Source organism: Somniosus microcephalus, chromosome 2 (genome assembly GCF_052327205.1).
Source record: "Somniosus microcephalus isolate GS21.2 chromosome 2, FLI_Smic_1.0, whole genome shotgun sequence".
NCBI classification, from domain to species: domain Eukaryota; kingdom Metazoa; phylum Chordata; class Chondrichthyes; order Squaliformes; family Somniosidae; genus Somniosus; species Somniosus microcephalus.
In genome coordinates this window covers 254,932,778-254,955,799 of record NC_140988.1, presented here as the reverse complement: position 1 = coordinate 254,955,799, position 23,022 = coordinate 254,932,778, and the positions used below count along the sequence as shown (strand labels likewise).

General features: G+C 44.9%; 1 protein-coding gene across 9 annotated transcripts in view; it reads right to left on the bottom strand.

Moving 5' to 3' along the window:
* Nucleotides 1-23,022, bottom strand: part of LOC147123335 (small glutamine-rich tetratricopeptide repeat-containing protein beta-like) — a 127,296-nt gene that overhangs the window by 89,606 nt on the left and 14,668 nt on the right. For 8 of the 9 annotated variants that reach the window (XR_015074250.1, XM_085971097.1, XM_085971086.1 and 5 more), the window contains 2 exons: nt 14,527-14,608; nt 1,159-1,258 (listed from right to left, as the gene is read on the bottom strand). Coding sequence is in view for 8 of the 9 variants with exons in the window: in XM_085971097.1 (XP_085827223.1) it covers nt 1,159-1,258; nt 14,527-14,608 (182 nt within the window). In the remaining variant the exon portion in view is untranslated. The remainder of the gene's footprint in view (nt 1-1,158; nt 1,259-14,526; nt 14,609-23,022) is intronic. The other variant, XM_085971064.1, reaches the window with a different exon arrangement.

Here is a 23,022-nt window from a genome sequence, read left to right as displayed (position 1 = left end):
ACCCAGAGAGCTGTGGAGGTTCAGTAGTTGACTTTAAGACAGCGAGCGATAGATTTTTGAATATTAAGGGAATCAAGGGATATGGGGATAGTGCAGGAAAGTGGAGATTAGGTAGATGATCAGCCATGATCGTATTGAATGGCGGAGCAGGCTCGAAGGGCCTAGTTCTTCTCCTATTTCTTATGTGCTTATGTTCTTAAATGAAAGTATCATGTGCTGAAATGTACTGGCCAAAGATCTAGGATCTAGGTTTTAGTATTTACCAAACTTTAACTTGAGAGACTGTTGCTGAGTAAATAGCGTTCCTCAAACAATTTGCAACACAAAAGGTACCATGATCACATAACAGGTAAAAGTTGGAAAAACTGAACCAAGCTGTTTCAGCACAATCTTCTCTGCAGGTGGTTTAGTGACCAATAGCTTTAATGGTAAATTTTTTATTCAAACGAAATCAGCCAATACACACAAAAGATCATGACAGAGTTACTACAAAATGTATACCAAAATACTCGCTAAACATCCTTTGACTAGATTAAATCATTTTTAGATGATCACCAAATCTAGAAATTATTCATTATATAGATAAACTGAAGACCAAAATTATTGAATGGTACTACCTAGAATGGATGTACAATATAAACTAACTTCACAGTAAGCTATTCAATAACCTGATTATATTTGCCAATCATATGACATTTTATAGTGTCATTGAAATATTATACCCATTTAACAAAGCCACTGAACTGTCAATATCTTATTCAATACAACTCAACAGAAATACACCAGGTGTTGATTTCACAATACAGAAAAATGATTAAGATTCTTCAAGTTTTATTAAAATAATCTCAATGTTAATTATATAAAACAGATGCCGTGGAGGAATGAAAGGCTTCCACTCAATCTCGGGGTTCCATGGACATCGAAATGGGGGAGGGGGGAGAGAATTATCTTGTGTAGTAAAATTCTAAACCTGTTCAGAAAGTACATATTTACAATTTTGCTACTCCAAGCACCAGAGAAATCCTCTCCCTAGATCTCAGTTGAATTATAGCTTTACAATTCCCTCCCTAGCAACACTTATTCTGTATTTACCATGGCAAATTTAACTAGACTGAAACATATTATCAATACAAAAAAAGACAGTGAAAGGATTATTACCGGTTGCAAAAGTAAACTGCACTATTTGGATCCAACTCAACTGCCTGAGTGTAAGCATCCACAGCAGCTCTGTAGTTCTCCTCTTTTATATAGTTGTTGCCTGGAATATTTAAACAAATACAAATTAAAGTCAATCATTCATTTGTTTGAAAATGTGTACTTAATTTTGCACTTTAAGTTTGTTTACTTTTTCTAATTCTGTAGTAGCAGTAACTTAAATTTTAAAAGCTGTAACCTCAAACATTTTTATAACATCCAATAGGTTCACTTCAGATGGACATTAAAAAATGTAGGAAAAAAGGTGACATTATACTAATGGTAACACTTCTAAATTTATTTTGCTGCTTCTGCTAATTTTTGGTCCTCATATCCCTAAGGTTCTTATTCCCTGCTGGGGTGCAGTTTCACAGGTGCCAGCAGCACTCCAGTATCTCACTCAACTGGCCATTCTTTGGGAGTTTCAACAGTCTATTTGCCTACAAGGGGCAGCACAGCAAAGGCAGGCTTGGGCTTCAGCTGAGGCTTTCGATAACGATTGGGAGCGGGAACTGCAGCTGTTTTTTCTCCTCCTTAACTAAAAGTCATCAAGTAGCATCCCTATTACCACTTCTGCTGAAATTAGCAAATCCAGGACGGCATCTGACATTTCCAGTCTGTATGGCTCAGCTGCTCCCTGCCATTAGGGAAGCCAGATCTACATTTCTAGCATTGATTTCTTAATTTGTATTCATTCTTAACATAGCAATATCATTATGCTTTTGGCAGGAGAAAATTATTGGTCAATCTAACCTCCTTCCCATCAGGTTTCTTCCCGATTCTATAACTGAATCCTAATTACTAAATCGGAATTCATCCAGTCCTTTTTTACTCCCTCTGTTCAACATTTCTATTGCTCTCTTACTCAAAAGACATTTCCTAAATTTCATTATTTTCTTTTGATACCCTCAACTTTAAACTAGGTCCCCTAATCCTCGATTCCTATGCCTCTGACAGAAAAGCTTTCCTGGATCTAATTTATTTCTCTCCCTTTTTCAGTCTTCTGCCAAGTATCATTACCAACCTGCTTTCAGATTGAACGTTTGCACCATTTTATTGCTGCTTACGAGAGTTCTAGATCTTGTTCTTGTTCTGCCATTTCTTCATTAGCTTTTGTTATTAAGCTTTTGCCACTTCCATCTTCACTGTCTTTCTCTTAAAAGTATTCTGTTGCTTTACTTGGGTTTTCTTCAATTCTTTAGGTTGCAGCTTAGTGTCTACTTATTTGTAAAATTCTCTGACACATTGTTCCCTACAGGAGGGGCTCTACAAAAATTTAAGTCGTTCTATTTTCCAATTTGCTTTTTTGGTGTTTTTTTAAAAATTTGCATTTAGATAGCACCTTTAACATAGTAAAACGTCCCAAACACGCTTCACAATTTCTTGAGCTCTCACTTTATGCTCCCTCTTTCGGACTCCTCCAGTGCATTAGCATTACTACTGGCATGTCAGCAGTGCCTTTCTGATTCTTCTTGACCATACCAGTTTCAACAACAACTTGCATTTATAGGTGCCTTTATCGTAGTAAAATATCCTAAGGCGCGTCACAGGAGTGTTATCAAACAAAATTTGACACTGAGCCACAGAAGGAGATATTAGGAGCAGCTTGGTCAAAGAGGTATGTTTTAAGGAGCGTCTTAAAGGAGGAGAGAGGCAGAGGGGATTAGGGAGAGAATGCCAGAGTTTAGGGCCTAGGGAGCTGAAGGCACAGCCGCCAATGGTGAGGCGATGAAAATCGGAGATGCGCATAAAGCCAGAATTAGAGGAGCGCAGAGATCGCGGAGGTGTAGGTTGCAGAGATAGGATGGGGCGAGGCCATGGAGAGATTTGAAAATAAGGATGAAATACAGACCAACAACCTGGTTAGGATCACAGCAGGATTAACTTTTCGGGAAGGACCCTTCATCAGAACATCACAACATGAACATCAACCTCTGTCAGATGCTGATTGACCTGCTGTGTTTTCCAAGCAGGACAGTCACATTAAAACAGAAGCAAAACAAAAAGACATAATGAGAATTAGATGAAGAGGGACTGGGTGACAGTGGATTAGCACACACACATTTCATCTCTGGGACTTGGTGGTTAAATCCAATTCAGACTGATAGGGTGAAAGTGTGATAGGAAAATACTGCGGATGCTGGAAAAACTCAGCAGGCCAGGCAACATCCGTGCTCAGCTACAAGGTTCCCAAGTGCATTTCAGCTCAGCACTCAATGCATCCCCTAATAGAAAAACAAATTACTAATAAGCGAAGGTGAGGATATGGTGGAGGATGAGGAGGAGGAGGATGAGGATCAGGAGACTGTGCACCCAGTCTTGATTTTAACTCCATGTGGATGTAGGGAGAAGGGAGAGGATGCAGGGGATGTAGTTGGTGTTGAGAGCAAGAAAAGTTCAGAGAACATACTGAAATATGTGACATATAAAATGGGCGAGAAATTAATTATCGCCCAGCAATGAGCGCTAACTTTGGAAAAGTTTGAGATTTAGCACCAGGCGCCAATGAATCTCGCTGCACACAAAATTCATTGTCATCGCTCAAAGGATGGGAGCGCTAAATCAAGGGCTAACTGCCTAGCTCAGTGGTGTTACACTCAAAGCGCTAACCAATCAGATGCAGTTTAATTGCAAGTCATCACTGCCACAGGCTCTTTCCAGTTCTTAAAAGGGGAGGTTCATTCATGCTGCAGAACCTTATTCTCAGCATTGCTGGCTGAGAACCTGCGTCAGCAAACAGGAGTAGGCCAAGCCCAAGGAGCCAGACGACTCGAGCAGTTTTCATGATGGCAGATCCACTCCCCAGGGAGAGTGCCCGCAGATTTTCGAACCAAGCATTGGAGGAGTTGGTGTCCACTGTGGAGAGACGGAGGGCGGTGCTCTATCTGACAAGTGGCAGGAGGCCCTCGCCGCAAGTCTTCCGTGCCATGTGGAGGGAGGTTGCCCATCAGGTCTCTGACAGCACTGTGGTCCGCAGGACCCATACACAGTGCAGAAAGAAATTTAACAAGTGATCCGATAAGAAATTTAATCGGGTCATCAGGGTGTCAATGCCTGTGGTGATTATTCTTTATGTTTAGTAAGAAGTATTGTGATTGGTTGTTTGTTTCCTGCCTTGGGATATATGCTGTAATCTCATTGGTAGTTGATGTCGTGATTTGTGGTGGCCATCTTAAATTCAGTTCTTTCCGGCCTTTAGTTGGGACTGGGTGTTGAAGATGTGCTACAGGATTTTTAAGTTAATAAAGCCTAGATTAGAAAGGCAAATCTATTCTTTATTTCAATTTATTAACTTTATGTCAGAATGGAGCGATATCTTCAACCAGAACGATTCAATGCTGACCCTAATTCTGCAGGAGTGGATGATAAATGGAAACATTGGTATTGTACATTTAAAAACTTTTTGGGCGTGTTGGATCAAGAGTCTCTAAATAAGCTGAATATGCTGATCAACTACATTGCTCCGGATGTGTATAAGTATATTTTGGACTGTAAAACTTACGAAGTGGCTATTTCTACATTGGAAAAGATTTTTGTTAAACCAAAGAATGAGGTATTTGCACGTCACCTTCTATCTGCCCATAGGCAGCAGGTGGGAGAATCTTTGGATACTTATTTACAAGCACTTCGGTGCCTTAGTGTTAACTGTAATTATAAGGCCGTGACGGCTGAAGAATATAAGGAAGAATCGGTACGGGACGCTTTTATTAATGGATTACTGTCTAGCTCAATTCATCAGCGGTTGTTAGAAAATAAGACTTTGGATCTTAAGAGTGCTTTTGAGCAAGATTCTACATTGGATGTGGCTCAGAGAAGTTCGGATTCTTATGCTCTTTTTAATCGGCCTGTGACTGTGGTTTCGGCAGTTCCGGATGAAAAGGAATTATGTGGACTTAATAGGAGTGGTTTACTAGATTCTGAAACAGTTTCTACTTCAGCGGCTGTTGCCTCTAGGATTCAGAAGTGTTATTTTTGTGGGAACGTCCGGCACCCTCGTCTGAAGTGTCCTGCTCGGGAGGCTGTGTGTAGTAAATGCGGCAAGAGAGGTCATTATGCACGTGTGTGTAAATCATCAGGTTCAATTACCTCCTCTGTGACTATTCAGCCTTTAGATAGGGCGTTTATTGCATCAATTTCTGCTGCATTTGCTCATGGCCTAAACAAAGCTATAGTTACGGCCCAAGTTAATGGGTTGGAAGTGAAGGCCCTTATAGATACGGGCAGTACCGAGAGTTTTATAAGTCTTCAGTTTGCAAAGGAGAAGCATTTGAAAATTTCGCCTGTTTCCTATCAGGTGTGTATGGCTCAGACGACTCACTTCACAAGTAGCTGGTTGTTGCCTTGTGAAATTGATTCTTCTAGGTAATACGTATACTGATATACGCCTATCTGTTTTGCCTAATCTCTGTGCGGATATTTTGATTGGTCATGATGTGCTTCAGTTACACGAGTCTCTTAGTCTTTCATTTGGAGGGACTAAGCCACCTTTATCTATTTGTGGATTAACCTCTTTATCCATTTCTCCATTATCACTTTTTTCCAATTTGATGCCAGATTGTAAGCCAATTGCTACCAAGTCAAGAAGGTATAGCAGTCAGGATAGAGAATTTATTAATTCTGAAGTTCAACGTCTCTTATTGGAAGGAATCATTGAACCTAGTTGTTCGCCTTGGCGGGCACAGGTAGTTGTCACGACTAACGAGAGACATAAGAAACGAATGGTGATAGACTATTCCCAAACTATTAATAGGTATACTCAATTAGATGCGTACCCTTTGCCTAAGATTGATGAGCTTATCAATAAAGTATCTTAGTATAAGGTTTTTAGCACTATTGACCTAAAGAGTGCTTATCATCAGATTCCTATTGTTAAGAAGGATCAACCATATACGGCCTTTGAGGCTGGTGGAAAGCTGTATCAGTTTTGCCGAATACCATTTGGTGTTACTAATGGTGTTGCTTGTTTTCAACGGGCAATGGATGCTTTTATAAGTGATAACTCTCTCTCTGACACCTTTTCATACTTAGATGACATCACGGTGTGTGGCAAATCAAGGGTGGAGCATGATTCTAATTTAGAAAGATTCCTTCAAGCTGCGGAAAAAGTTGGTTTAACTTTCAATAAAGAGAAGTGTACCTTTTCGACCACTGAGGTAAATCTACTGGGGTACATTATCTCGGGAAACAAGATTAAACCAGACCCAGAACGTCTGCGACCATTGATTGATTTACCTTGTCCTACTAATTCTAAGGCTTTGCAACGAGTTGTTGGACTGTTTTCTTACTATTCTAATTGGATTGCAAATTTTTCACAGAAGATCCGGCCTCTTATTCGGGTTACGACATATCCTCTATCATGGGAGGCCAGGACGTGTTTTGATAATTTAAAAAAGGATATCCTTGGAGCAGTTGTGCATTCTATTGATGAGCAGGTTCCTTTTGTGATTGAGACGGACGCTTCTGATTTTGCAATTGGGGCTACTCTGAACCAAAATGGAAGACCTGTGGCCTTTTTCTCACGTACCTTGAACAAGTGAAAAAAGGCATTCTTCAATAGAGAAAGAGGCGTATGCAATAGTAAAAGCACTGCGTAAATGGAGACATTATTTATCGGGGCGACATTTTACGTTGGTAACTGATCAAAAAAGTCTGTGTCCTTTATGTTTGATGTCAAACATTTTGGAAAGATTAAGAATGATAAAATAATGAGGTGGAGGATTGAGTTGGCATGTTACCATTTTGATATAGTTTATCGTCCGGGGAAGGATAATGTTGCTGCTGATGCGCTGTCGAGGGCTTATTGTTCTGTGATTCACGGAGATACGCTTATTAATCTTCACAATGCCTTATGCCATCCTGGGGTTACGAGGATGATACACTTCGTACGCAGTAAGAATTTGCCCTTTTCAGTTGAAGACGTCAAGCGGATGACTTCATCATGTTCTATCTGTGCTCGGTGTAAACCGAATTTCTTTAAGCCTCAACGAGCTCATCTTATAAAGGCTACTTCTCCTTTTGAACGTTTGAGCGTCGATTTCAAGGGGCCTCTTCCTTCAACTACTCAAAACCGATATATATTTACTGTTGTGGATGAGTTTTCAAGGTTCCCTTTTGCTTTTCCTTGCGCAGATGTATCAGCTGCTACAGTTATCAAATGTCTGACTCAACTTTTTGTCATCTTTGGGATGCCTGCGTATATCCATTCGGATCAGGGAAGTTCTTTTATGTCTTCCCAGTTGAAGGAATACCTTCAGAGTCAGGGAATTTCTACTAGTAGAACTACCCCGTATAATCCCCAGGGTAATGGACAGTGCGAACGATACAATGGGGTGATCTGGAAGGCAGTTATGTTGGCTTTGACATCCCGGAACCTTAAGAATACACAGTAGGAAATGGTACTGCCTGATGCCCTGCATTCCATTAGATCATTGCTTTCAACGGCTACTAATGTGACCCCCCATGAAAGGCTCTTTAACTATCCGCGGAGATCTACTACGGGATATTCGGTACCTTCATGGCTTACTATGCAGGGACCTGTGCTGCTTCGACGCCATGTTAGATTGTCAAAATATGATCCTTTAGTGGAGGAGGTGGAGCTGTTGGAGGCAAATTCCCAATATGCTCATATTCGATTCCAAGATGGGAAAGAAAGTACCGTTTCAATTAAAGACTTGGCTCCTTGTGGTGGCCAGCCCTCTTCTGAGGATATTAACAATAGTCATGATTCAGATAATGTGGATGCTGTTACAGATACTACGAATATTTCCAATCCGACTGCAGATAATTATACTTCTATTAGTCAGCCCTCGATGGATGTTCATGACCGTCCCAGTTTACCTCCTGATGGGATTTCTAATCCGGAAACCGTTGAAAATCAGGATATGGATAGCCTTCCTGCAGAAGATACTTCTGTGTCTCCTGGTGTGGGAGGGCAAGGAATTTCACCAAGGTTAAGAAGGTCGACACGAACAAGATATCCGGTCGACCGATTGAAAATGGACTTTTAAATTGATAGTAATCACAGAAACCCCACAGTGCAGATAGAAGCCATTTCGGCCCATCGAGCCTGCACCGACACATATCCCACCCTATCCCTGTAACCCCACGTATTTAATCCCCCTAACACTAAGGGTCAATTTATCATAGCCAATCAACCTAACTCGCACATCTTTGGACTAATGTTTTAAAATTGTTGAAATATTATATTATATTGTTTTAGTTGAGAGATACTTAATACTTATGTGCAATGTTACTATTTGTTGTTGCTCACTTAGTATTGTGTCATGTTGAATAGTTTTATTTTGTCTGTGCATAGTTTTAGTTGTAAATAATTAATTATAAATTGTAAAGGTTATTTAGGTTAGAGTATATTTTAAAAGGAGGGGTGAATGTGGTGATTATTCTCTGTTTAGTAAGAAGTATTGTGATTGGTTGTTTGTTTCCTGCCTTGGGATATATGCTGTAATCTCATTGGTAGTTGATGTCATGTGATTTGTGGTGGCCATCTTAAATTCAGTTCTTTCCAGCCTTTAGTTGGGACTGGGTGTTGAAGATGTGCTACAGGATTTTTAAGTTAATAAAGCCTAGATTAGAAAGGCAAATCTATTCTTTATTTCAATGCCTCAACAAATATTACATACCACAGTCTGCACACACTGGCCAAGTACCACACCCCAGCACTCATCCACCAACAATCTCTACCTACTAACACTCACACCGACATCTCACACCTTGCACACAATGACAGCTATTCCACTATGGCAGGCACATCACCCAAACACATTGCTCCACACTCACTCACACACTTTCCTTTCTCTTGCAGGCCATGGTGGCTCAGAACAGGAGGGAGCAGGAGCGCACAGGCAGGGGACAAGATGACACCCAACTACTGTCTGCACTGGAAGAGAGTGCTGGAGATCACTGGGCGCCAGGGCCACCGGCAAAGTTGACCCATTTGGGGACAACAGTAAGTTCATCCCTACTCTTCCTTCTCACATCCCACTTCCCCCTCACCCCACAAGCATGTCACACATTCCAGCTAATCATATGCTGTATGCATGCATTTCTCCCTTCCCGCTCCCCTCCCCTTAACCCGCTTCTTGTGCCTTTATGCTTTCAGATAATGAGCAAGCACCAGAGTATCCTGTCTCGGAGGGCACCGTAGAGAGTGATGCAGGAGAAGAGGAGGAGGAAGAACACACCGTGTCACTGCATGTCTCACTCGCAGGCACCAGCTCAGATACTGGCACTACGCATTCTTTAGAGGCTAGTATAGTAGTGGGATCTGCACAGGGTGATGCACTGGGAACAAGTGGGCTGCAGCACGGCCAGGGGGAAAGGGTAGCTCGGGGGCCAGCTCCCCGGAGGGAGAGTTCTGCTGCACAGGACTCGGCTGAAGACCTTTAGAAGAAGGGTGATGGGAATGCACACTGAGATCATAGGTGCAATGGTAAGGATGCCCAAGAGCCTGTCTGTAATGGTGAGGAGCGTGGAGGAGTCCACCTCCAACATTGCACAAAGCTCTGCGCACACCATGGAGCCCATCATTTCCAGTCTGGAAAGGATGGTAGACTCCCAGAGAGACCGCGACGACCCAGACCTGATGCTGCGTGATGGGCGATCTGGCAGCTTCCATTGCAGCACAGGCGGAAGTGACGCAATGTCTTAGTGCTGTAATGCAGTCTATGGTTGGTGCCATTCAATCTCGGACTGCTCTCATGCAGTCTCAGCTTGATGCCACAAACTCCGACTGCTGCCATCGTGGCTGGGTCCAACACCGTCGACCGGGGCTTTCACGGTGTCGCAGCAGGCCAGCAATCCGAGCTGCAACAGATTGCTAGGGATGCTGGGGTGCTGCCCAGTGGGAGTGGTATTGGGTCAGTGGAGCAGGAAGCTGCTGTCTTCTTAGGATGACAGCATTCCTGCTCCCACCACTGGCACTCCGCCATTGCCCTCGTCCGTCATCCAGCCAGCCCAGACTGCTGCCGCGGTGCAGTCTACAGCCGGGCCTTCCAGGTCCAGAGAGCTGGTCGAGGGCATCCTGTAAGGCCATCTGAAGTCTCCCGCATTAACACTCAGCAGCCTTCCACCAGCCGTGCTGCAGCCACTGGGCCAACACTTCATAGGAGCACTAGAGTAGGCAAAGGCACAGTAACGAGAGGCAGTAAGGGATTGCACAAGAATGAATAGGTAATATTATTGTAAATATGTGTTCACTGATTATTGATAAATTTATTAATTCACTTCGGATAATTTTGTACTGTCTCATTTCAGCTGTGTGCGGTGATATGGCCTGCGACAGGGATGGAATGATGGGGATCTGGGGTTGAATTTACTGAAACTGCAGTCTGATGAGGCGGTCACGGACTGCCCTTCCAGAAGGCCGATTGAGTGACTGCCTCCTCCCTTGATCCTGTTCCTCCTCCCCGTGGTCCCGCAATCCCTGCTGGCAAGAGCTGGGCCCTCAGAGATTGTGGAGCACACAGCTCACCACGACGAAATGGGACACCCGCTTCGGCGAGTACTGGAGGGCTCCTCCAGAGTGGTCAAGGCAATGGAACTGTTGCTTGAGCACCCCGATGGTCTGCTCAATGATGTTCCTGGTGGCGGCATGGCTCTCATTATGAGTGTTGTGCAGGTGTGTTGGGATTGCGGAGGGGAGGCATGAGCCAGGTGGAGAGCGGATACCCCTTGTCTCCCACTAGCCAACCGCAAGCTTGATGTGATGGCTGCTGCCAGGATAGCGGGCATTCACATTGAGGATTCGCTGTCTGTGGTCGCACACCAACTGGACATTAAGTGAGTGGCAGCCTTTGCAGTTACGGAAGATCTCAGGATTGTTATGTGGTGCCCGCAAAGCCACGTGGGTGCTGTCAATGGCACTCTGCACCATGGGGAATCCTGCTATCCTGGCAAAGCCACATGCACACTCATCCTGCTTCTCTCTAGTGATGGGGAAGGAAGTGTAGTTCCTTCTCCTACTGTAGAGAGCCTCAGTGACTTCCCGAAGGCAGCGATGGATGGCGAACAGCAAGATGTTACCTATATCTCCTGTTGCAGACAGGAAGGATCCACTGGCGAAGAAATTGAGGGCGACGGTGACCTTGACTGCCACTGAGAGCCGTCCTCACCCTGATCTGAGACTCGAGGTCTGGTTGCAGGAGGTGGCAGAGTTCTGTGACCATCTCCTTGCTGAAGCGGAGCTTTCTACGACACTGCTCCTGGCTTAATTGGAGTTAGGAGAATTGCTGTCGGAAGACCCTCGGAGGGCAAGACCTCCTGTTGAGAGCCCTGATGGCCCTCCTCCTCCCTCTGACCACATGTTCCAATTTTTCTTTCTGCCTGCGCTCCCTCTGCAGTAGATCCTGGAGGGCCAGGTCGACTGCCAGTACAGCCCCCATTAATGTAAGGAAGTGCAACACTTTGACATTTTGTGAGAATAACTGTAACTAAGTTTTTGTAGCTACAACACTCCGGAGACTAAACAACCTTTAAATGACTGATTTAAACTGTTGCACAACGTCAATCTGACAAGGAAGCAATGAAACACCATTAACCTGACAGCTGCGACTCATTACTCATGATCCCTTTAAGTAGTGCCCCTGGAGCCGGCTACCGACTGCTTCACGCCTCCTCCCTCTATCGGGGCGAGGCACTAAGGAAAGCTGCGATCCTCAATTTGGCAGATCAGGCGTCCAGTGAGCGTTGCACAGTCACTGACGTCATGATCTACCTGGCACTGAAGTCCCCGGTGCTAACTCGTAGTGGCGGTGCTACATGGATGCTGAATTTGGCATGCGGCACTGGATTTGCCTCGCCTCACTGCCCAGTTAGCACCCCCGCCAGGCACTAAGGTACCAAATTTCTCGCCCAATATATTATGAATAGCTTTAAAAGTAGATGAAAGGGGAAAATTGTTTACAGCACTGACATCCCTAACATTGACAGACAAAAACAAGATAGTCAAGATATCAGAAAAGACTTTTTTTAAATCACCTAATCACATCGCAAATGTTTCAAAATGCTTCAAATAATGAAATGCAACAATGGGGACAGAATAAAATATTTGAAAAACTGATCATAAAGCAAAAATCAATTAAGCAAAACAAAATGAATGGCAAGGAAAAGTTACAATAGTTGCAAATACTGACTCATTTCCCTGCAGTATGCTAATGAAAGTATCTTCCATTTATGATTTGTACACGAGCACAGCTGCTATTAATATGACTGGTCACATTTACCTCATTTTCTAAAGCAGTAGGTACTGCTACAGGATAATCTAACTAGATTTTTTAATCTTTTGTAAAAAAAAAGCTTTCCATTTTAAAAAGGGTGGTCTATTACATCACAGAAAAAAAAAACAGCAGCAGTTTTAACATTAAGGCAGGAATTAAAAACACCAGTAACAATGAAAACAATTTTGTAGAAGACTAGGCGACAGAAGATAGGGCCTAGTGGATAAAAAGGCTGGTACCAGCTTTGCTTACTTCCCTGTCCCCTCCCCTCCCACTCAGTGCTCATTAATGTAAAAGGATATCAGTGATGGGAAATTTGCTTTTTTCCATTTTGCATACCCAGTTGTCAGCATGATGTGCTCCCTGGGTTAGGTATTTAATAAGCGAGATGTAGAATAAAGTTCCTCGTCCCAATGATATGCTTTAACCCAACACAGGACGACAACCCTCTTGTACTTGAGTTTCCCATTTCCCACACCAGCCAACCCCATTGTTTTGATTTGTTAAGGCCAGCAACTGGGAAGACCTACTTTTACTGGACCTCTGTGGCATCTTGTCTTGAATATCTGGCAAGGTTACTTTGTGGTTTCTGCCACACATGTTACAAAAGGCTGTTTTTCTATTCTTCGTTAATTGGTCTTAATAAAAGGTACCCCGTGCAATGTTTATTTTAAAAGATGAATTTCTCAAATATTATTTAAACAGGAAGTAACAACAGAAAATGCTGCAAAAACACAGCAGGCCAGGCAACATCCGTGGAGAGAAAATAGAGTCAACGTTTCGGGTGAAAACCCTTTGTCAAGACTAAAGAAGCACAGGAAATGAAATAGATTAAGAGGCCAGGCTGGGAGAGAACAAAAGAGAAGAGACATTAAGAGGTATTCAAAACGAGACGAGATGGTGACAGGACTAGTGGAGACAAAAGATGGCTCTAGATTAGGTGTGAAATGCGCTGGCAGAATGGGAGACAGCTGCCATGTGGGAGAGAGAGAGAAAAAGGGGCGGGGGGAGGGGGGGGGGGGGGGAAAAGAGAAGGGGAAAGGCCAAAACAAAGGTGTGGATAAAAAATAAAGTAAAAATGTAATAGGGGCCGAGGTTATGATCTGAAATTGTTGAACTCGATAGAGTCCAGAAGGCTGTAAAGTGCCTAATCGGAAGATGAGGTGCTGTTCCTCGAGTTTACGGTGAGCTTCCGTGGAACAATGCAAGAGGCCGAGGACGGTGAGGTCCGAGTGGGAATGGGGCGGTGAATTAAAATGACAGTTGACCGGAAGCTCAGGGTCACCCTTACGGACTGAACGGAGGTGTTCTGCAAAGCAGTCACCCAATCTGCGTTTGGTCTCCCCAATGTAGAGGAGACTTAAACAAGGGTTGGGTGTGGACAGAACTTTATTTTACAAGACACTTATATTTTCTCCCCTTCTGTAGTACCTACTACCCCTGGCACCTGTCTGAAGGTCAGGCAGGTTTCTGACCATAATACCCACAGGTATTGTTTTATGAAGAGGTAGGTAACAAGAACACACGTTTTGGTGTTATTGGGGAATCCTTCAAATTTGAAACATATTTTTCAATGAATGGTCATAGATAAACCAAATGATTAAGCCAAGCAGAGAAGAAAGAAAGAATTCTATAAGCACTGGTTACTTGTGGTCATGTGCACCCATACATAGGCATTTCAGATGTTTGTTTTTTTAATCTCCTTCAATACCAGTTGAGGGATTAACATCTTGAATCTACAGCATGTATCAAGTGTGTTTGTAATCCACAATAATTTAAGAAATCTGTTAACAAATACATTGTACCAACCACCCCCACCCTGACTAACTGGGGGTGCAGGGAAATGTACTGATTGCTGACCATTGTAATTCAAGTCTAAACACCAATTACATACGAGAAGATAGTATAATTTAATACATTTAACATTTCAAAATGATTACTGTTCCTTAAATACAGTAATTTGCAGTGACAAACACTAGCCTCTGCTATCCCTGTGCAATTCTACCAGGTTAACTAAAATATGACCATTTTGAGCACAATGATTAAGCACTTTAAAATGGCGACACACAATAACAACTCCTACATAAAGCATAATTACCTTCATTTTTCAACTGTTCAGCTCTAATTATATCTTGTGCAGATGGAGTAAAGTCTGATGGAGAATTCCATATCAAATCCTTCTACAAGAGAAAGTGCATTGTACAAATTTTCTTAGTGAATTTTCTTTTTAGTACAATGGCATTTTAATGAGTAGGAGATCTCAATTGTAAATTACTTTATCTTATAACAAACTACTAGGGACTCAAATCATGTTGTAGGTTTATTAGCATGTGCACCCTCCACATGCTAGAACACAAAACAAAATTAAGAGGAGCTTTCCATTTTACAAGTTCCCCCCCCCCCCCCCCCCCACTCTCACAGGCACTGACTCTTCCAGAGGTGGGGGCAGCAGCAGCCCTTCAGTATCATGCCCAAATGGCCAATCGTCATGCAAGACTGGACAGTGAGTGTTGGCAGGCTATTTTACCATGCAGGGCATGACAGCAAGCTCGAGCCTGTTCAGGCTGAAAGTTCACAGATGTTATTCTTTTCGACAAGGGGGCCTGGGCAGTGATCAGGAGTAGGAACTCTGGCTGATATTTCTAGCCAAGGGCCACATAGATCAATTGTCAGGTGCCAAATAGTGCCCAAGCTAAGATCAGATAACTCAGCACAGAAAGAGAATTAAACTAGTACCTTTCCAGTCTGCATGGCTTAGTGTTCCAGCAGGGTTCATCGTCGCTGGGTCAAAATCTTGGAACTCCCTCCCAAACAGCACTGTGGGAGTACCTTCACCACATGGACTGCAGTGGTACAAGGCGGCGGCTCACCACCACCTTCGAGGGCAATTGGAGATGGGCAATAAATGCTGGTCTTGCCAGCGACACCCACATTCCAGAAACAAATAAAAAAATGTGTTGCTTTTATCCACTAGGAACTCTGACTAAACTTGCAGCTAAATGGTTCAGGTTTTGGAATGAAAGGTTGCTGAACTTTATTCACATTAATTATCACCATTATTTTTCTCAGCTACTCACATAGTAATGACTCCTTACAGATTTTACTGGAAAAAAAAAAGCATTTTACAGCACTGTTGTACCAAAAAGGATTTGCAGACAAAGCATTACCATAATTCATGTAAACATTAGCCAACAAAACAGGATACTGTTCAGGTGAGTGGAAGGTTTTAAAGAAGTAACACAAAATCATGAAAGCCACTATGGTATGAGAAACAAAATTCTGGAAATGTACAGCAGTTCCATCTGCATCCAAAAGAGAAAACATGTTGAAGTTTCAGGTAGGCATCCTTCATCAAAAACGCCAGAGTGCACACTTTTTTCAGATGCTAAAGGACTTATGGTACACTGAAATTGTTTAACATCCTTTTTTCCCTATTGGTTATGCCTATTGTTTATGCACCACGAAACTGACTTGGAAGAGTTACTGAGCGAACATCATCATCGGGCAAATGGCTGAAATGATTCAGAGTCCAACAGTACGAAGGAGATAAATTAGCAGTTAAAACAACACCATTCAGAAGCATGCTAGGATTCTGACCCTACCAAGCTTTCTGTACTACTAGGTGGTGTCTTTGTGTTTGGTTGAAAAAGAAAATGATCACTTAAAAGTGCATTCACCAAACATTATGAAACAAGAGGCACAATCCATTATACCCAGCGCTGGTAACAACATTCAGCAATATACACATTTCAATCCATTGAATACTAAAATATATTTTGCAATCTAAATGTGCATAATTTTAATAACAGGTGCTACATGAAGAATTAATTACATATACACTGGACATACAACTTCTCTGTATTCAATGGGGGAAAGAGGATTATTGTAATCTTGTAGTAATAATGTGATAGATACCTTTAATATCACTGAAAGTGTCATGCTGCACTACTGTGGTGTCAAATTATTCAAGAATGAACAAAACCAATTAAAAAAATCCACAGAACAATTCAAAACTAAAGAAAAATCACCTGCCATTATGAAAACAGTCTACAAACTCCTCACACAACTTTTATGTAAGAACTACAACAGAAAAAAAAAACTGCAATCTATAAAACTAATATTAACGAGAAATGAAATAAATGAAGCAAGACGACAGGCAGGCATTGCCTGCATTAAAACAGTGACTACATTTCAAGAGTACTTTATTAGTGATGCGCTATCAATTACTCATAAAAGACAGAGTTAGAAGAGTAACTAAAGGCTTTTATTAACAACAGAATGGAGGTCTGCCTCGAGTGGTCGACCGGTCCAGGATACAAAGGGCTGGGGAGCAGTCACCTTTATACTAGGACCTGTGGGAGGAGTCAGCCGAGGCATGTCCAGGCATGTACACAGTGGAATACAAACAGGAATACAAACAGTGGTTTACCACATTCACCCCTTGTTTAAAATTGAGTCCGGCGGGGTGAAGTGTATTAAAAGTTAGTGTATTGGAGTCTCTCCGGAGGTCTTGTCTGCCGCTGTGATCGGCGTGGCGACGGCAGGGGTAGTGAAGCTTCCGGCGTCGAGTCCAGCGTAGGCTGTGGCACAGGCGTGTCGTCCTCGTAGATGTCGAGCGGGTCGCGGGGCCCAGGCCTGCCATCTGCTGGGGCTGGATATCGGATCGTGGGGGGGGGGGGGGTGGTAGTGGGTTACTGCGGCCCCCGAGGGTGCGAGGTCTCTTATGGAGACTGTGTCCTCCCGCCCGTCCGGGTATGCGATGTAAGCAGACTGGGGGTTGGCGTGGAGGAGGTCGACCCTCTCGACCAGGGGGTCCGTTTTATGGGTCCTCACGTGTCTTCTCAGTAGGACCGGCCCTGGGGACGTCAGCCATGGCGGGTAGCGATGTCCCCGATGTGGACTTCCTTGGGAAGACAAACATTTTCTCATGAGGGGTGGCATTAGTGGCAGTGCAGAGCAGTGACCGAATAGAGTGGAGCGCATCGGGGAGCACATCCTGCCAGCGGGAGGTTGGAAGGCCCCTAGACTTTAAGGCTAGCAGGACGGCCTTCCAAACTGTCGCATTTTCTCTTTCCACCTGTCCATTCCCCCGGGGGTTGTAACTGGTGGTCCTGCTTGTGGCAATACCCCTAGTTAGCAGGTACTGACGGAGTTCGTCGCTCATAAACGATGAGCCCTGGTCACTATGGATATAGCTGGGGAAGCCGAACAGGGTGAAGAGGTTGTTCAGACATTTAATGACCGTGGCACTGGTCATGTCCGGGCAGGGGAAGGCGAACGGGAAACGGGAGTACTCATCAATAATATTGAGGAAGTACACATTGCGGTCGGAGGAGGGGAGAGGCCCTTTAAAATCAACGCTCAGGCGCTCGAAGGGGCGAGTGGCTTTTATCAGGTGGGCCCTGTCTGGTCTATAAAAGTGCGGTTTGCACTCAGCGCAGACTTGGCAGTTCCTGGTCATGGTCCTGACCTCCTCAATAGAGTAAGGCAGGTTGCGGGCCTTGATGAGGTGGAAGAACCTGGTGACCCCCGGGTGGCAGAGGTCATTGTGGAGGGCCCGTAGTCTATCGATCTGCGCGCTGGCGCAGGTGCCATGCGATAGCGCATCCGGGGGTTCATTTAGCTTCCCGGGCCGGTACAAGATCTCGTAGTTGTAGGTGGAAAGTTCGATTCTCCACCTCAAGATCTTGTCATTTTTGATTTTGCCCCTCTGCTTGTTGTTAAACATAAAAGCAACTGAACGCTGGTCAGTGAGCAGGGTAAATCGTTTTCCGGCCAGGTAGTGCCTCCAATGACGCACAGCCTCCACAATCGCCTGGGCCTCCTTCTCAACAGCGGAGTGTCTGGTCTCCGGGCCTTGGAGGGTTCGTGAAAAGAAGGCCACGGGTCTCCCCGCCTGATTGAGGGTAGCGGCCAGGGCAAAGTCGGACGCGTCGCTTTCCACCTGGAAGGGGATGGATTCGTCCACTGCGTGCATGGTGGCTTTGGCAATGTCCTCCTTGATACGGTGGAAGGCTAAGCGGGCCTCTGCCGTCAAGGGAAGAGGTGGACTTGATCAGCAGACGGGCCTTGTCCGCATAGTAGGGGACCCACTGGGCGTAATAGGAGAAAAACCCTAGGCACCTCTTCAGGGCCTTGAGGCAGTGGGGCAGTGGAAGTTCCATAAGGGGACGCATCCGGTCGGGGTCGGGGCCGATGACTCCGTGTTCCACAACACAGCCAAGGATGGCGAGGCGGTTTGTGCGGAATATGCACTTCTCCTTGTTATGTGTCAGGTTTAGGAGTTGGGCGGTGCGGAGGAATTTTTCGAGGTTTGCGTCATGGCCGCAGATGGTCACATTGTCCAGATATGGGAAAGTGGCCTGCAACGCATTTTGATCTACCATCCGGTCCATCTCCCTTTGGAAGACGGAGACCCCGTTGGTGACACCAAAGGGAACCCTAAGGAAGTGATAGAGGCGGCCGTTTGCCTCAAAGGCAGTGTACTGGCGGTCCTCAGGGCGGATAGGGAGCTGGTGGTACGCTGATTTCAGGTCAATGGTCGAGAAGATGCGGTACTGCGCGATCTGGTTGACCATATCAGCTATACGGGGGAGTGGGTAGGCGTCCAGCAGGGTGTAGCGATTTGTCTGGCTGTAGTCGATGACCAGGCGCTGCTTCTCGCCGGTCTTAACGACCACAACCTGGTGCTGGTGCTGCCCTCAATAATCCCTTCTTTCAGGAGCCGCTCCACTTCGGTTTTAATGAAAACCCTGTCCCCAGCACTGTATCGCCTGCTCTTTGTGGCGATGGGCTTACAGTCGGGGGTGAGGTTAGCAAACAGTAGGGGGGGGGGGGGGGGGTGACTCTGAGTGTGGAGAGGTTGCACCTGGTGCGCGGCGGGCAATTTGGAAGCTGCTGGCTGCGGACTGTGAGTGGGGGTAGGGGTCCACCGTACGCCATCGTAACACTTTTAAGGTGGCACTGAAAATCTAACCCCAGCAGGACGGCAGCGTAGAAGTCAGGCAGGACCAGAAGTTTAAAATGATCGTACACGGTCCCGTCTACTACGAGTGTCACCACGCAGTAGCCGCCGATGTCCGCCGACTGGGACTCGGAGGCCATAGAAATCCGCTGTTGCGCAGGCAGGACTGGGAGAGAGCAACGCCGCACCGTGTCGGGGTGGATGAAGCTCTCCGTGCTCCCAGAGTCAAAAAGGCAGATTGTATCGTGACCATTTACCTTAATGTCCATTGTGGAACTGGCCAGTTGGTGCGGTCTCGCTTGGTCCAGTGTAACGGATGCCAGCGTAGGGGTCGGTATGTCGCTGCGGGTATCAGATGAGGCGGTGTCGGGGGGCCTGCTGCGTCCCGGCTGTCGTCCAAGATGGCGGCGTCCATGATCCCCATGTGGCTGGAGGCGTCCAAAATGGCTGCTGTACCGGTGATTCGCACATGGCCGGGGAGGTCCAAGATGGCGGCCCGCATGGCCCACACGCGGCGCTGCTGGGGTTCGGGGTGGCTTTGGCCCTGCAGACGCTAGCGTAGTGTCCCTTCTTCCCGCAGCCCGAGCAGATCGCGTTTTTCGCCGGGCAGCGCGCTCTGGGGTGTTTTGCCTGGCCACAGAAGTAGCATTTCTGGCCTTGGGACACTGCTGCGGTAGTTGGGCCGTTGTTGGGGTGTGGCTGGGGTGGCACGGCGCTATGAGGCGGTCCTACCGTGTCCCAGGCTGTCATTCCCTGCGGCGTCCACGGTGCAGAGGAGTAGGCATCCATGCCCTGGTAGGCTGCATCCAACGATAGTGCGAGTTCAGAGGCCTTGTTGAGGTCGAGGTTACTCTGCTCCAACAGTCGCTGTCGGGTGTAATTGGATCTGTGGCCCGCTACAAAAGCGTCCCGGATAAGTTCCTCTGTGTACACGGCGGCCTTTACATCCTTACAACCACAGGCCCGGCCAAGCACAGACAGTGCCTGAAGGTATTCCACGGTCGATTCCCCAGGTTGTTGTTTACGACTCCCCAGAAGGTGCCTGGCGTACACTTCGTTCACTGGGCGCGTGTACTGGTCCTTGAGGAGCTTGATAGTGTCCGCGTACGAGGTCGCGTCTTGGATGACCGAGTACACTCGGTGGTTCACTTTGGAGGTCAGGACATCCAGTTTGTCCTCGTCCGATTTGATTGCTTCGGAGGCGGTCAGGAATTTTTCGAAACACTTAAGCCAGTGAGTAAACTTGGTGGATGAGTCCGCCTCCCGATGATCTAAGTCCAGGCATGCTGGTGTGAGGATCTTCTCCATTATAAAAATGTTGTTAATAAAATTGATGCGCTATCAATTACTCATAAAAGACTGAGAGTTAGAAGAGTAACTAAAGGCTTTTATTAACAACAGAATGGAGGTCTGCCTCGAGTGGTCGACCGGTCCAGGATACAAAGGGCTGGGGAGCAGTCACCTTTATACTAGGACCGGTGGGAGGAGTCAGCCGAGGCATGTCCAGGCATGTACACAGTGGAATACAAACAGGACAAACAGGAATACAAACAGTGGTTTACCACAATTAGCCATGAGGTGCTTTGGGGCAGCTTGAGGATATGAAAATTGCTATATAAAATGCAAGATCTTTCTTTCTATGGAAGGGACTGATTGAAGGTTGTAATTGAATCTTAGGTCCACACAAGAGTAAACTACTAACCCTGCCCTTGCAGTTATAACATTGTCTGAAACTTCCCCACCCCCAGATTGAATTACTGCTTTGAAGTACTTCTTATATTCTACGTACACCATTAAGCAGAATTAGAAAACATGAATCTGTAGAAACAGGGTTCAAGTTTAATCGTGGAGGCTTAAAAAAGGACAATACTATGAGCAATTTTCTCAAAGTAATTTCATATAGATATACTACTGTAGTCACATGGTTCACCCACATGAATACAGAAAGTTACATATATCAAAGCATACAATAACCCATCGTAGTTAAAGTCAATGGTTCACCCAGTCTGGGTGCACTCAGTCTATTCATCAACTCTACTACTGGTCTATGCTTGACAAACAAAATCAAATATTAAATCCTTAGTTGTGTTCACATTTTTCTTCCTTCCCTTTTGCCATGTTGTTGAAGAAAAAGTAGCTCAAAACTTGTTATTCTATAGCTGAGGAGACAAGTGTATGACTTGGTTTCAGATCTCTGCTTTATAAATCAGCTGCTATGCTGTGTGCAAGAACACATTAGGGTCAATTTTATGAAATCTCCCTGCTGGTGGGGAGCCTCACCTGCTGGGAGAACTTTTTTGGGTAATTGTCAGCACGCTTCCTGCGCTTTTCTTTCAGTTAAAATGAAACACTAATCCAGGAGAAAATTAACAGCCACTTGGACAAGCATGGACTAAAAGAGTGTTTGTTAACGAAAGGTCATCGACCTGAAATATTAACTCGGTTTCTCTCTCCACGGATGCTGCCCTGGCCTGCTGAGTTTTTCCAGCGTTTTCTGTTATTTTGTTAAGGGCCAATCGTGTTTGATTAACTTGATTGAGTTTTTTGATGAGGTAACAGAGAGGGTATATGAGGGCAGTGCAGTTGACGTTATGTACATGGACATTCAAAAGGCATTTGATGAAGTACCACATACTAGGCTCGATAGCAAAATTGAAGCTCATGGGATAAAAGGGACAGTAACAGCATGGATACAAAATTGGCTAAGGGATAGATAACAGTTGTGGTGAATGGCTGTTTTTCGGACTGGAGGGAGGTATACAATAGCATTCCCCAAGGTTCAGTACTAGAACCATTGCTGTTTTTGATATATATTAATGACTTGGACTTGGGGGTACAGGGCACAATTTCAAAATTTGCAGGTGGCACGAAACTTGGAAGTGTAGTAAACAGTGAGGAAGATAGTAATAGACTTCAAGAAGACATACAGGCGAGTGGAATGGGTGACACATAGCAGATGAAATTCAATGCAGAGAAACGTGAGGTGATACATTTTGGGAGGAAGAGGAGAGACTATACACACTAAATGGTACAATTTTGAAGGGGGTGCAAAAACAGAGACCCCTAGCTTGTGCACAAATCTTTGAAGGTGGCAGGACAGGTTAACAAAACAGTTAATAAAGCATATGGGATCCTGGGCTTTATAAATAGAGGTAGAGTACAAAAGCCAGGAAGTTATGCTAAACCTATATAAAGCACTAGTTCGACCCCAGCTAATTATTCTGGGCACCACACTTTAGGAAGGACGTGAAGACTTTGGAGAGGGTACAGAAGAGATTAAATAGCATGGTTCCAGGGATGAGGGAATACAGTTAAGTGGATAGACTAGAGAAGCTGGGGTTGTTATCCTTGGAGCAGGGAAGGCCAAGAGATTTGATAGAGGTGTTTAAAATCATGAAGGATTTAGATAGAGTAAATAAAGAAATTGTTTCCAATGGCTGAAGGGTTGATAGAGAAGGCACAGATTTAAGATGATTGGCAATCGAACCAGAGGTGACACGAGGAAAAGCTTTTTTTTTAAAAAAAAATATGCGAGTGGTTAGGATTTGGAATGCACTAGCAGACTCCATGGGCCGAATGGCCTCCTCTGTACTGTACTATTCTACGAATAGAGGGAAGATTGTAGGAAAC